The sequence below is a fragment of the Bidens hawaiensis genome, unplaced genomic scaffold (assembly GCF_021521415.1).
Source record: "Bidens hawaiensis isolate Kalapana, Puna unplaced genomic scaffold, B.hawaiensis_p1.1 tig00060295_1, whole genome shotgun sequence".
In the NCBI taxonomy this organism is placed as follows: domain Eukaryota; kingdom Viridiplantae; phylum Streptophyta; class Magnoliopsida; order Asterales; family Asteraceae; genus Bidens; species Bidens hawaiensis.
Window position 1 is genome coordinate 1 of NW_027500880.1, and position 12,153 is coordinate 12,153.

The 12,153-nt window shown below is 35.2% G+C and overlaps 1 protein-coding gene across 2 annotated transcripts; it reads right to left on the minus strand.

The window, feature by feature from the left end:
- Positions 1–4,058: 4,058 nt before the first annotated feature.
- Positions 4,059–11,738, minus strand: LOC143602997 (peptide-N(4)-(N-acetyl-beta-glucosaminyl)asparagine amidase-like). 2 transcript variants are annotated; one of them, XM_077079933.1, is made up of 16 exons: positions 11,607–11,738; positions 11,408–11,542; positions 9,891–9,989; positions 9,733–9,819; positions 9,241–9,323; positions 9,051–9,164; positions 8,886–8,940; positions 8,724–8,810; positions 8,594–8,649; positions 8,463–8,522; positions 8,032–8,119; positions 7,222–7,956; positions 7,091–7,151; positions 6,916–7,018; positions 4,337–4,471; positions 4,059–4,172 (listed from the first exon to the last, which is right to left on the minus strand). In XM_077079933.1, exons 1-16 carry the CDS (start codon positions 11,736–11,738, stop codon positions 4,067–4,069), a joined length of 2,136 nt encoding a protein of 711 aa, XP_076936048.1. In that variant the 3' UTR covers positions 4,059–4,066. The 2 variants fall into 2 exon arrangements, with proteins under 2 accessions (XP_076936048.1, XP_076936047.1); XM_077079932.1 differs by lacking the exon at positions 11,607–11,738 and having other exon boundaries at positions 11,408–11,473.
- Between the last annotated feature and the right edge of the window lie 415 nt (positions 11,739–12,153).

Below are 12,153 nucleotides of genomic sequence, written 5' to 3' on the forward strand. Positions count from 1 at the left end.
AAACCTCGATGGTTCACTTGCACAAAATAAATTTTTTGGACGAAATATTCTCATTAGATTAAGAAATATATACAAGTTGAGGGATGGATTCCACCATTTACAACAAACTTGAAAATGCAAATGTGACAAGAATTGAGTGTTGTACCTTCATAATACTTGAACCAGATTATTGTTTATATTCACTAAAAAAAATTTCAGCAAATTCTTAAACCGAGATCAGTTCCCGTTAATCGATAAGGCGCACTTAAAACCAACTAACAGTTGCATGAACCAATAATTCTCTAAAATGTTCTTCATTTTAGTTTTAGATATCTTGTGTCTAAAACATAGTTGCTAGAAGAAAACAATCAAGCATGTTACCAATATGTTTTGTTCATGCTCTGTGTCTATGATGATGAAGTAAGTTACCAGCACCATTTTCACTAGATGCATGCCAAGCATTTCTTTTACCACCTTTTATTAACATTAAATCACAAAATAGGGTCTGATATGGTTCTTGTTAAAACAAAAGAGAGTTCTCCAAACATTTGAAGTGATTTTACTTTTGCGTTTTTAACACCCTTGAGATCCATTTTGAGGTCTCGAATCTTCAACTAAATGGTCGCCTTATGCATTGTACATATATGGCTAGTGCCTATCAACTACAAAATTATAAACAGAAATATATATCAATATCTACCGGATTACAGATGGTCTTAGGAACATGTTAGAAAAACCCTTACTAATTTAATATCATAGGAGGATTAAACAGATAACCCGGTGAAACTGAAGCTGCCAAAAATAGATATTAGATACGAATAAATTTACCTAACATGATACATTTATTGAACGGATTAGCAGGTCAACCCGTTTATCCAGAATCCAACTTGAACACAATCTGTTTATTAAATGGGTTAGGCGGGCCAACATATTTACGACTCAAGCCTGTTTAGCCATAACCCAAATGGCAAACTCGTTATTTTTCGTATTGGGCTTGTGACATGCCAATATTTTATAGAAAACTGCAGTTAATGTACTCAACTGTTTTTCTTTTCCAACTTTTATAAATTGACCTGCAATTTCAAAATCAACAAGTTTTGTATTCTCAAAATTATTTCGTAAGTGAAAAATCATTTATGCACCTTACAACACAACGAAGGAAATACTTACTCAGTTTTCCAATGAGTGTTTGGTTGTCATTGCTATTGAAGTCAAAACCCTTTTATAGCTAGAGGGTTATTCTGTAAAAAAGGAATAAAATATATATGTAATTTAGTACCAAAGAATCATATCATATAAGGATGATTTTCATCTTAAACTTTGAATAATGCACAGTGAGCAAGAATTAGCCAACTTCACATTGCTCACGTGAAGTGAATCTACCAAAAACTTAACTAACTTCTTTGGAGAATGTAAGACTATAGAGAAGTAGAAAAGTGGGTGGGTTGGGTAACCGGTCAAACAGGTTTGGATCAAAGTCAAATTGTGATGAATATTCATACATACACAACAAACATCCTAGGAATATAATATATAGAATATAAAATATTTGCTACAAAATGTATGGTAAAAGTGACATGGAAATGATGGAATTCTAGAACTAAAGATATACTTACTTTTGACAACACTCAGTTAGCTTCGTCAACGAAAGCTTGGTCTTTAAGGCCCAGTATCTGCAACGTATACAAATTAAATCATAAAATCTTTTGACAGAACAACATAAGTTTGAAGAGCACATCGGGCAAGTTGGATTTTTGGTAACGGCTCAAAATGTGTAACTTTTTACAAGTAAAAATATGTAAAGCTGAGCCAAAGGTCCAAAACACATCATATCTAACATTTTATATATCTTTTTTTAAAAAAGAGTATAGTTTTTTTACATATGATTAAAAAATGTTCTTATTTGACCCTATTTTAAATAAAATGGGTAGTAGGTTTTATGCTTTAAAAATACACAAAAGGAGACTTTCGACTTTTGTGACCCATTTCAGTTATAACTATCTTTTCGGTTTTACCTGTGAAGAGATAAAAGTTAAGAGATAAAACAAAACCCAATTTGACCCATTTGTAAGTCAATGGGTTGAAAAGGAAAAGCCAAACACACCTTCATTGACAAATTATGATACTTTGTATTCGCATCATACACACGAGAGCTAAAAACAAAAAAAAGTAGATAATTTACTAAATCTTTAACGGGGCCTGCAAACATAGAAATACATTAAAACAATATCGAGAACACGGTTTAAGATCTAGTTGTAGTACCGTTGACATGATGTGAAGATCACATAACCTTGATAAATATAACTGCAACTTCATAATCAAAGAATCAGTCATATATGAAGGGGAATTGCCTCCAAGTGATAGAAAAATTCAATAATGAATCCACATTTTTTCTTGATATTTTGTAGAAACAAGCATAAAGCCAAAGTTTCACTCATGAAATTATAATATAAGTATTTTGTGAAGCATAAAATGTGTTCTGATAACACAAATTCTTCATAAACAAAAAGTAGATATCAGAGTGATATGATCCAGAGTACTGAAACAAAAGAACAGATCTATATCTATACATAGATCAATCAAATTTAGTAACATTAATAAAAAAAAAGGAAACATTTTGTTACCAAATTTAGGATTTTCTTTAAACTAAAAATATAAATTTCACATTCACACTCTAGTCTACACCTAAATATATTTTGAAATCTTTACATTAATTTTTGTCAACACAAGCTACCAATTCAAATGCCACATGAAATTCTTTATAATTCTTCAAGATCAAATGCGAATTAACAATTTATAACACGAAATGTTGGTTTTAGTGGAACTTAATTTGTAGAACTAAAAGGAACGTGAGTTAATTGCCTTCTTATGATGAATGTGATCGCATAATTCCGAGAACACCTATTCCAATAAAGACGAGAGAATAATAACCCCGTTACTGAATCCATGTCGATCGATAAGAGGTCATGTTGATTCATGGGTAAATTGATTGGAAGATTGGTAGTGACGATGTGGTTTGATTTGTGTTCATAATAGGCGGCTTGTTTGTTCTTTTTATAATTTTTGTTTGTTTTCTTCAATTTGCATGTGCCTTGTTTTCTATTGGCTTTCCTAACTACAAGGATAGTCTTGGGTGTTGTCTTTCTTTTATTTAAGTAATTGTTAAATGAAACATCATCCCAACTAGAGGCGGATCAGAAATTTTTTTCATGGGTGCGATCAAGGTTTTCCATACATATAACATTAGAAGTTTTTCTTAAAGGTGGATGGCTACCCCCTTAAAAAAGAGGGCTAGGTCCGCCCTTCATCTCAACAAGAAAAAAAAAAGCAAAACAAACTCGATTGAAAACACGCCAAAGTATGAGCACTTTCTCTAAGACCCCATTAGCAATCATGGTAGATAGGTTGAATTGGGGGGTTGTTGGCGCTTATCGAACGAAAATGGAACCTTTTTTATGAAGCTGAATGTGGGGTTTTGGAATCTTGATTGAGATTAGTTTAATGCTGAACATATCGACCAGGCGATCAATAATGCTGCTCCCATGGTTCTTTACCAACCTGTATCCTTAGACCCCCTTGAGGCTGTTTAACCACTACCCATGTTGGTATATCCCACAGTTTGATTCGCGGGCATGTGTTCAATACTCAATATGCTAGTTTCAATAGCGACACTGAGTATGCATAGGTACCAAAGAGGAGTGAAGTTTATGTAATTCTTCCAAATAATAAACCCAACAACATTTGCCTGTGGCTACAGGCTACACGATCACACAGCGAGCATAGTCGCTAGGTGGCTTAGATGTAAGAAAGCTACTAACACGGTTTGTATTAATATAAGGTTTGCTATTTATGCTTAAAGGGTTTAATACAAAATCAATATAGGATTCCTTAGGCTAAAAGAATTTTATGCATATAAAGTATTCAAACACATTTAACATTTGCTTACAATAAGAAGTTATTTATGGTGTAAGAGGTTAACAGTTTGTTACTTATTAACTGTCACACTCTAAATCATAGACTGTTGTCCCCAAAGGGACTTGAACTCTCAAACACTAACCTTCATCCCAATTGACAGATAGTGGCTAGATCATGATGACGATTCCTGGTTGAGATTGCTGCTTGCATACAGGTCAATGCTACCTATTTGAAACCGTGAATTTGCTTGCCCATCACGAACTGCTAAAAAGCGAAACCTGCCATTTCTTAAGCTATTAACTGAATATCAACCGACAAATCAAAATTATAACACATTTTTTTAAGGGTCCTCATATACAGCACTTGCTTTGTCTGTATAAACGTTCTTTTCAGAACTAATACATATATACAAATTGATAGACAAAAGGTCTAGAGGAAATACCTGAATGCATTTGCTAAAACTCCCTGCAACTTGACTTTATATGCTTTCCGCTGGAAACGATTGTCAAATGCTTGACCAGTTTGTTCATCCAAAACACGCCAGCTGGAACCGCCGTCATCACTACCTTCAACCACCCTGAAAGAAAACTAACTGCCATTATATTCCCTCTTATAACTGTTGGTCCTACATTCAATACTCTACGAACACATTTTTTTATGTAGGGAGGGTTCAACCACAAACAATGCAAGAAACAACCTGAACCATTCATTATCATTTTTTTGAAATGTACAATTGTAAAAGATTAGATAATTTCTAATTCACTATTGGTTCTCGTAGTTGCATTCTCGTAGTTGTATATGTATATGCAAACAAACCAACAGAATAAAACAATCAAAAGTCAAAGTAGAATTGGTTCTTACCCAATAAACAAACTTCGTTTTAAATTGCACGTCTTTTGCATAACTTTATTAAAAACCACACATAATTTACATTTATCATCTAGTGCCAAAATTAAGCTTCTGGTCGTAGACCTCATTAAAACACACACACACACTGATAGAGATCTTATTATAGTTTGTTACTTGATACTTAATGGTCTTTTGTAATTGTGGGAGGAGGTAAGCGTAATTTCTATTTCTATAAATAAGGATCAATAGACATTTAGGAAAGGGGGAGAGAGATTAGATAATTTGTTAGGCTCATTGCATTAGCATAAGGGCATAGCCCGGGACCACTTTGGTGGCTAGTTAGCCATTGTAGATCCTTGAGATCATCTTCTTCAATAGAATATAGGTTACACATTTCGTTTCATCATTCTTATATTTGCTAACTCAGTTTCTATCATTGGTCCGACCTGCCTCATCTCTGCTCTACTTTCGATTTCGATTTCAATTTTCAGATTTGTTCGCATTTGGATCTCAGATCCAATTAGATTTCAGTTCAATTTAAATTCAGTTCTGATTATCGGATCTAAACCTGATTTCTATTTCTGGTTTATACCTCCAAATTCTTCCATCTCTTTTGTTCCTTCAATTTCGGATTCAATTATGGTGAATCAAACCTCTCGTCTCGATACTCATGACCAGCAAATAACTCAATTATAGCAGGATGTTGCTGAGATTAAGGCGTCTTTGGCTGCGGCTCGATCATAATCCAATGAATTTTAGAAAACCGTCCTCGCTTGGATGAAGCATCAGGATAAACAACCGATCAATTCTCCGTCGTCTGGATCTGGCCTTTCCGGAAACAGGGGGTTTCCATCCCAACCGCCGTTTGATTCCAATTCTGATAATCGTGCACCGTCTGGTTTGCCTTGGGCGGTGAAGAAGGTCAAATTACCGGAGTTCAATGGTTTCGATCCTCAGGGGTGGATCCAAAAGGCAAACCTCTATTTCGACATCAATGGCACTCTGGCGGATTTACGCATTTCGATTGACTCAATTGAGCATGGTGGGCACCGTTCAATATTGGTTCACCATCGTCACTCAGGTTAATGATTCTCTCTCTTGGGTGGAATTTCAGGGTGAATTATTGCAACGATTTAGCGAATTAGAAATTCAGAATCCTTATGAACACTTAGCCACTATTCAGCAATCAGATTCAATCTTTGATTACATAGATGATTTCGAGTATTTGTTGTCCTTAGTTCCTCGTTTACCGGATTCCCAAACTATCGGGTATTTTATCACTGCATTGAAGGATGATGTCAAACTGGTTTGTTTACTTCGTCCATCTTCTTGCATTGATGCGATGTCTTTGGCTAAGGATGTTGAGTTGATGCTTCGGCCAATATGATTCCAGCACGTTGCTGCCCCGTTTTCGGTACACTCAACATGCGGGGTTGCCATTGTTGGATTCAGGGATTACACATCGTTCGTTGGGCAATACAATATCCAAACTTGTTGGGAATTCTAGACCTGCCAGTGGGCATATAGGCGGTCGTGAACGGGGTGTTCATTCCTTATCTCGCACCGAGTGGGAGGGGCTCTGCTACCAATGTGGACAACTCTATAGTCCAACTCATACGTGCTCGGAGGGTAAACTTCGTGTGTTGTTGCTTGGGGATGATGAATCGGATGGACTTGAGGGGTTGCATTTTCAATTGGAGCATATAGAAAACTCCCATGCGGATGGGTTTATTCCTCCGGTTGTGGGGTCTTCTATCAAGCCTTGAGGACAAGTCTTGTGTTATGGGGGGAGTATGATAGAGATCTTATTATAGTTTGTTACTTAATACTTAATAGTCTTTTGTAATTGTGGGAGGGGGTAAATGTAATTTCTATTTCTATAAATAAGGATCGATAGACATTTAGGAAAGGGGGAGAGATATTAGATAATATTTTAGGCTCATTGCATTAGCATAAGAAGGGCATAGCCCGGGACCACTTCGGTGGCTAGTTATCCATTGTAGATCCTTGAGATCATCTTCTTCCATACAATATAGGTTAAACATTTGATTTCATCATTCTTATATTTATATTTAGCTAATTCAGTATCCTAATTCAGTTTCTATCACACACACACACACACAATGCATGTTGTGCTTTTGCCTAACAAATCCCATCTTTTAACAGATTTACCAGTCACTAGGATCTCTTTCTGGAGCATCATTGGCTGACATTAGTTCATATGAGCACAGTTCATACGCTTGGTTATCCATTGCTTTATATATTAACCAACAACCTGCATCATTAAATGTTCAAACTAATGTAAATAATAACAAGAAAACATAGGTTAATGCCCATTGCTTTATACCTTTTGCCCCATTTGGTTCTTCCCATTTTGACAGACGGGTCCCATCAAACGCTGACGTGGCCTGCAAAATTTCCCAACTTTCATCAACAAAAATTCATTAAACCAATATAAAACATGCCATGCGTACTTACAATTCCAAAAGGATGCTCCTCCCCACTCGCAAGAACCGACCCACAACATATTCTGTTTAACTTTATCAAAGGCCAAGAAAGATTAGATTTATTAAAGTTGTCACAAAGCTTTATGTTGTTGATGACATCATCCAAAGCATGGAACACAACAGGCAATGCTAGGGAGGCTTTCACAGGATTATTATCCCCTACACAAATTTCAACTTTCCCATCGGTTTCAACCTTACTTTTCAAAGAAAGAGCATCAAGCATTGGATTAAACGATCGCAACAGTTCTCGTAATAGATTTGAATCAGTAACAACTCTTCTTGTTTTAAACGGGCTCTTTTTAAGATCTGCTAAAACCGTTCTGATAAACTGAAGAGCTTCAAGAGCTTTATGTTTGGAAGAATGTTCTGCTAAACGGGATATTAAAGGGGCAAACGCGTTATAGATACTTGAAACATGTTCGTCTGCACATACACGAACCGGGCAGGAAAAAGAACTTAACGAATCAGACCCGATTTCGGATCTTAACGTGCGCCATTCCTTGTCGCCACTTAATCTTCCTGGTAAGGATAAAGAATCGTTTTCTTGAGAATGTTGACTTTCTTCAAGCTCGCTGACTTCGTTACGGTCACGTTCCTCAAGTGAAGATATCACAGTTAATGTCAAGTTCCTTCTTAGTTCTCTTGTTATGTTTGCAAGAATATTAGATGCACTAGACTCTGAAGTTAGGGTTCGACGTGATAGAACCTTCAAAATGACATTTTTGCCCTTGATGGTCAAAACAGCAATATGAAGAAGGGAATAAAGTTAATGTGCACATACCTCATGCCACTTCCTGGTGTAACGTTTAGTGACATCAAGGACTCCGTCTTTTGCAAAAGCAATAGCATAGCTCAGTTTCTTGTTCCACCTGTTTGGGGGATGGGGTGCTCAAGTTACAACCGACAAGATTTTGCATAAATAGATATAGATTTGTAGAGTTGCAATTTCAACCGACAAGATTTTGTTGCGTTTTTGTTTCATATGGGCCAATCAAGAAAAGTGGGTATATGGGGAAACGGGCCAAACAGGTCAAAAGTTGATCAAATCTACTTATAATGCATATAACCTCCTAACCGTTTTATTCAGGTTACTTTTGTGATTATATTGTTTTTTAATCACCATTAACACATCCATTTTGACAAGTTACCCAACCAGACCATCTTGCCACCTCTACTACTTCGTGTGATATCATGGTGAAATGACGAAAGTACCCTTTTTCATATAGCAATGGAGTATCATATATTCCTTCGCATGGATCAAGATGCATCCATCTGCAACATGAACAGATAGCAACTTAGAGTAGAAAATATTATAATATTTAATGTTCTTGGTGTAAAATTACCTTCCCAATAATGTTGAATAGCACTCCGTCCACACGTGGTCTGTGAAATCCAGTATCTGAGAAGAATCTCTTAGTTGATCAAATTTACCAGCAACAAAGTGCAAACAAATTAATATTGCAAGTATCTTACCAAGCGAGTATCATATCCAAAAGAACGACAATAAAGTGAAAAACAATTGGCCCACTCCCCACATCGCCCCTTCTTTGTTTCTAGGAGCTACATCATTAAACAGTGCTCTATTAGTTTAAACAATCAAATACTTCACTTAAAGTAAAAACATTCTTTGCTTACCTTTAGAGGATCATTGTACCGTGGGAAACGAGTTGTTCTAGAACATACGTTGCAACTGGCCAAGTTAAGAAAAACATATACAAGTCATCAATCAAAAGAAATCCAAATATGGTACTCTAGCAATAATATCTTATAAATGACAGATAATAAATCTTATCCTCATACCAATAAACTTCAACTCGAGAGGCTCCATAAGCCAACTCTGATGAATTTGCGACACCCATTCCTTGAATTGTAGTTTCATTCCCACAACTTTCACAAGGAGGAGAATTAACCCACCTAAACTTACCAAATCACAATATTACAAACTATCAAATTACAAAATTACAAACTCAAATGAAACAAAAAAACATACTTGAATGTCTGTTTGAACCAGAAAAGAAGTTGCAGTAGAAACACATGATCAACCTCAGGTTTAGATGGATTTAAGTTCCCCTCCTGAACATAAATGTTATACATGTAAGCATAGTTGTCAATAGCGACAACCTACCTATACGCTACGTACTGATAGCGATAAAATAGCAGGCGCTATTTAGGTATTAGAAACTTTTTAAAATGTTTTACACTGAAGTACTCCACCAAATAGCGATTATAATCAATATAATCAATAAATACCACCAAAATAGCTATTATAATCAATAAATACCACCAAAATAGCTAATAAAATAAAAAAAATGCAGACGGTCGCTATAGACCACTTAGCGCTAACCTGCCACCAGGCTACGCTATTCGGCATAGCTAGCGCTACGGGCTATTGACAAGTATGCATATAAGCAAAATACCAAATCAAACTTCACAAATTAGGGTTTCAAGTTATTTCATTTCACAAAAAGACAGAAACCTTAACCTTTGCTAAAGCAACCAATGCTTTCTCCTCCAGCTTCTCCACGGGTACTGTTTTCCTTGCTTCCATCTGGCGATGCGTGTCTTCATACTACAGACGCATAGAGTTTAGAATATTATATCATATGTAACTAAAACAAGGCTATAGGGAGTGGAAATTACTAGATGAATCTGATCGAGATAGGGCCGAATTCGCTGTTCGAATTGGCCGTTGTCTTCCCTAACAGCAAACTGCTGAAGCATAAGCGCATCTTCTTCTTCCTGTGATCACAATAAGGTTAAAGTAGGGGTGGCAAATGTGACCCATGGGTTGTAATAAAATATATATAATGGGTCAAGCTAAAAAAAGAAAATTATTGAAATGGGTCAAAACGGGTTGACATTTTTTGAGTTCTTTTTTTTTATGGAACGAGAAAAACGGACGAAACTTTTTAGTTTTTTTACTTTTTTAGTTTTTGATTTGTATATCGAGTTATGATTTTTTAATTATTTTTTTTGAATTTTTTAATGAGGGGTTTTGAAATGGGTCAAAATGGGTTGAGATTTCAGAAACCCCTTAGGTCCTTGTTCGTTTCAAGGATTTGGAAGGAATTCTAAGGAATGGGATTTTAAATCCCATGAATTGTTATGTTCGTTTCATTAAATGAAAGAATGAGAATGGAAACTAAATCCCATCAAATCCCACATTTCATGAGATTTTAAAATCCCACCTATTTTAAAGGATTGTTAAGGATTTTCTTATTAACAATAAAAACCCTTCCAAAAAAAATTCAAAAAAATTAATAAAAAAATCATAACTCAAAATATAAATAAAAATCGAAAAATGTAAAAAAACTAAAGCGTTTCCGCCTTTGCCCTCGTTCTTAAAAAAAAAAACCAAAAATGAACCAAAACCTAAAGTAGACCAAAACAAAACACAAACCAAAACTGAACCGAATTGATGGAAACCGAAAAAATCGATCAAAACGAAACAAAAAAACTGAAACCGAACAGAAATGAAACTGAAAAAATGACCAGAACGAAACAAAAAAACTAAAACCGAACAGAAATGAAACTGAAAAAACCGACCACAACGAAATAAAAGGCCGAAAACGAATCCGTAACCGACCAAAAACAAACAAAAGAAACCGAAACCCAACCCGTCCAGTGCTCCGAAACCGACCAAAAAGAAACAAAGGAAACCGAAATCCGACCCGTCCAGTGCAAAAACTCTTGTCAGCTCGAAACCAATTCCAATTCCAATACATATTAACCAACCAAACACATGATAGGGATTTTCAAACATTCCATTCCATTCTATTCCAATTCCAAATCCAAATCCAAATCCTTTAAAAAAAGTCCGTGAAACGAACGTGCACTTAATATTCAGAAAAATAATTAAAAAAATCATAACTCGAAATACAAATCAAAAACTAAAAAAGTAAAAAAAAAAAAAAACTAAAAAGTTTATCCGTTTTACTCGTTCCAATAAAATAAAATAAAGAAAAACCCTCAAGAAATATCAGCCCGATCAACCCATTTCAATCATTTTTTTTTCTTCTCTTTTTAGCTTGACCTATTATATACATTTTATTACAACCCATTCAACCTACCTTAGGTTAAAGTTATGGGTGTCTTATTTGACAACCCAACCCGAATAACCAGAAATCAAAGTTCTTCAGCAGTAGCAGTAGGTGTACCTGTAGCATACGAGCCAGTTCCTCATCAGATTTCAATGTCTCAGAGTCGTTAATGGAAAGCAATCGGAGGTTGTTGGATATCGCAGTGAGATCAGAGTCGTGGGAAACAATTCGATGGTCGTCAATTGCAAGTATCTGGAAGAAGGTAGTTGATTATTAGTGGGTGTGATGATACAGGTAATAATAGTGACGGACGGACCTTTTGTTGATCTGGAGGAAGTGCGGTGAGGGAGAATAACTGGAATTTGAAGACTTCGAAGCCATCTTCAGTGTCGTAATCCACAGCATAGTTGGAATCTTGATGATGAACCAGGAACTTGCGAGCCACCATTGTCAAGAAATCAAACCCCAAATGTAACTCTTATTATGCTATGCTATGCTATGCTATGTTATGTTTTATAAATAAATAAAGACTTAATAAAATGCATCTCACTATTTTATTTTATTTATTTACTTACATATTTTCTCATTTTTATCTGGAAGGAGATAGCTTTATTATATATTTCCTTAACTTAGAGAAAAATAATTGCATATTTCTTCATTAAACATCTTTTGGTTTTCTGTTAAATCTAGGTTAATGAATTCTGTTAAAATGAAGGGTAAATCAGTTTTTTCATACATAAACCTAATAACAATTATAATAATAATAATAATAATAATAATAATAATAATAATCGATCTGGTGTGTGTGTACTGTGTAACAATGTCACTGTCATTTCGTCAAACATATATATTACATATTTACC

What these genes read in the sequence shown, in the direction of transcription:
- LOC143602997 (XM_077079933.1), bottom strand. Translation starts at nt 11,738, where the DNA reads ATGGTGGCTCGCAAGTTCCTGGTTCATCATCAAGATTCCAACTATGCT. An exon ending in GAAAGAGATCCTAGTGACTG is followed by an intron (nt 4,472 to 6,915) that starts GTAAATCTGTTA and finishes GTTTTCTTTCAG; the next exon opens with GGTGGTTGAAGGTAGTGATG. An exon ending in GTTTTAGCAAATGCATTCAG is followed by an intron (nt 4,173 to 4,336) that starts GTATTTCCTCTA and finishes AAGAAATGGCAG; the next exon opens with GTTTCGCTTTTTAGCAGTTC.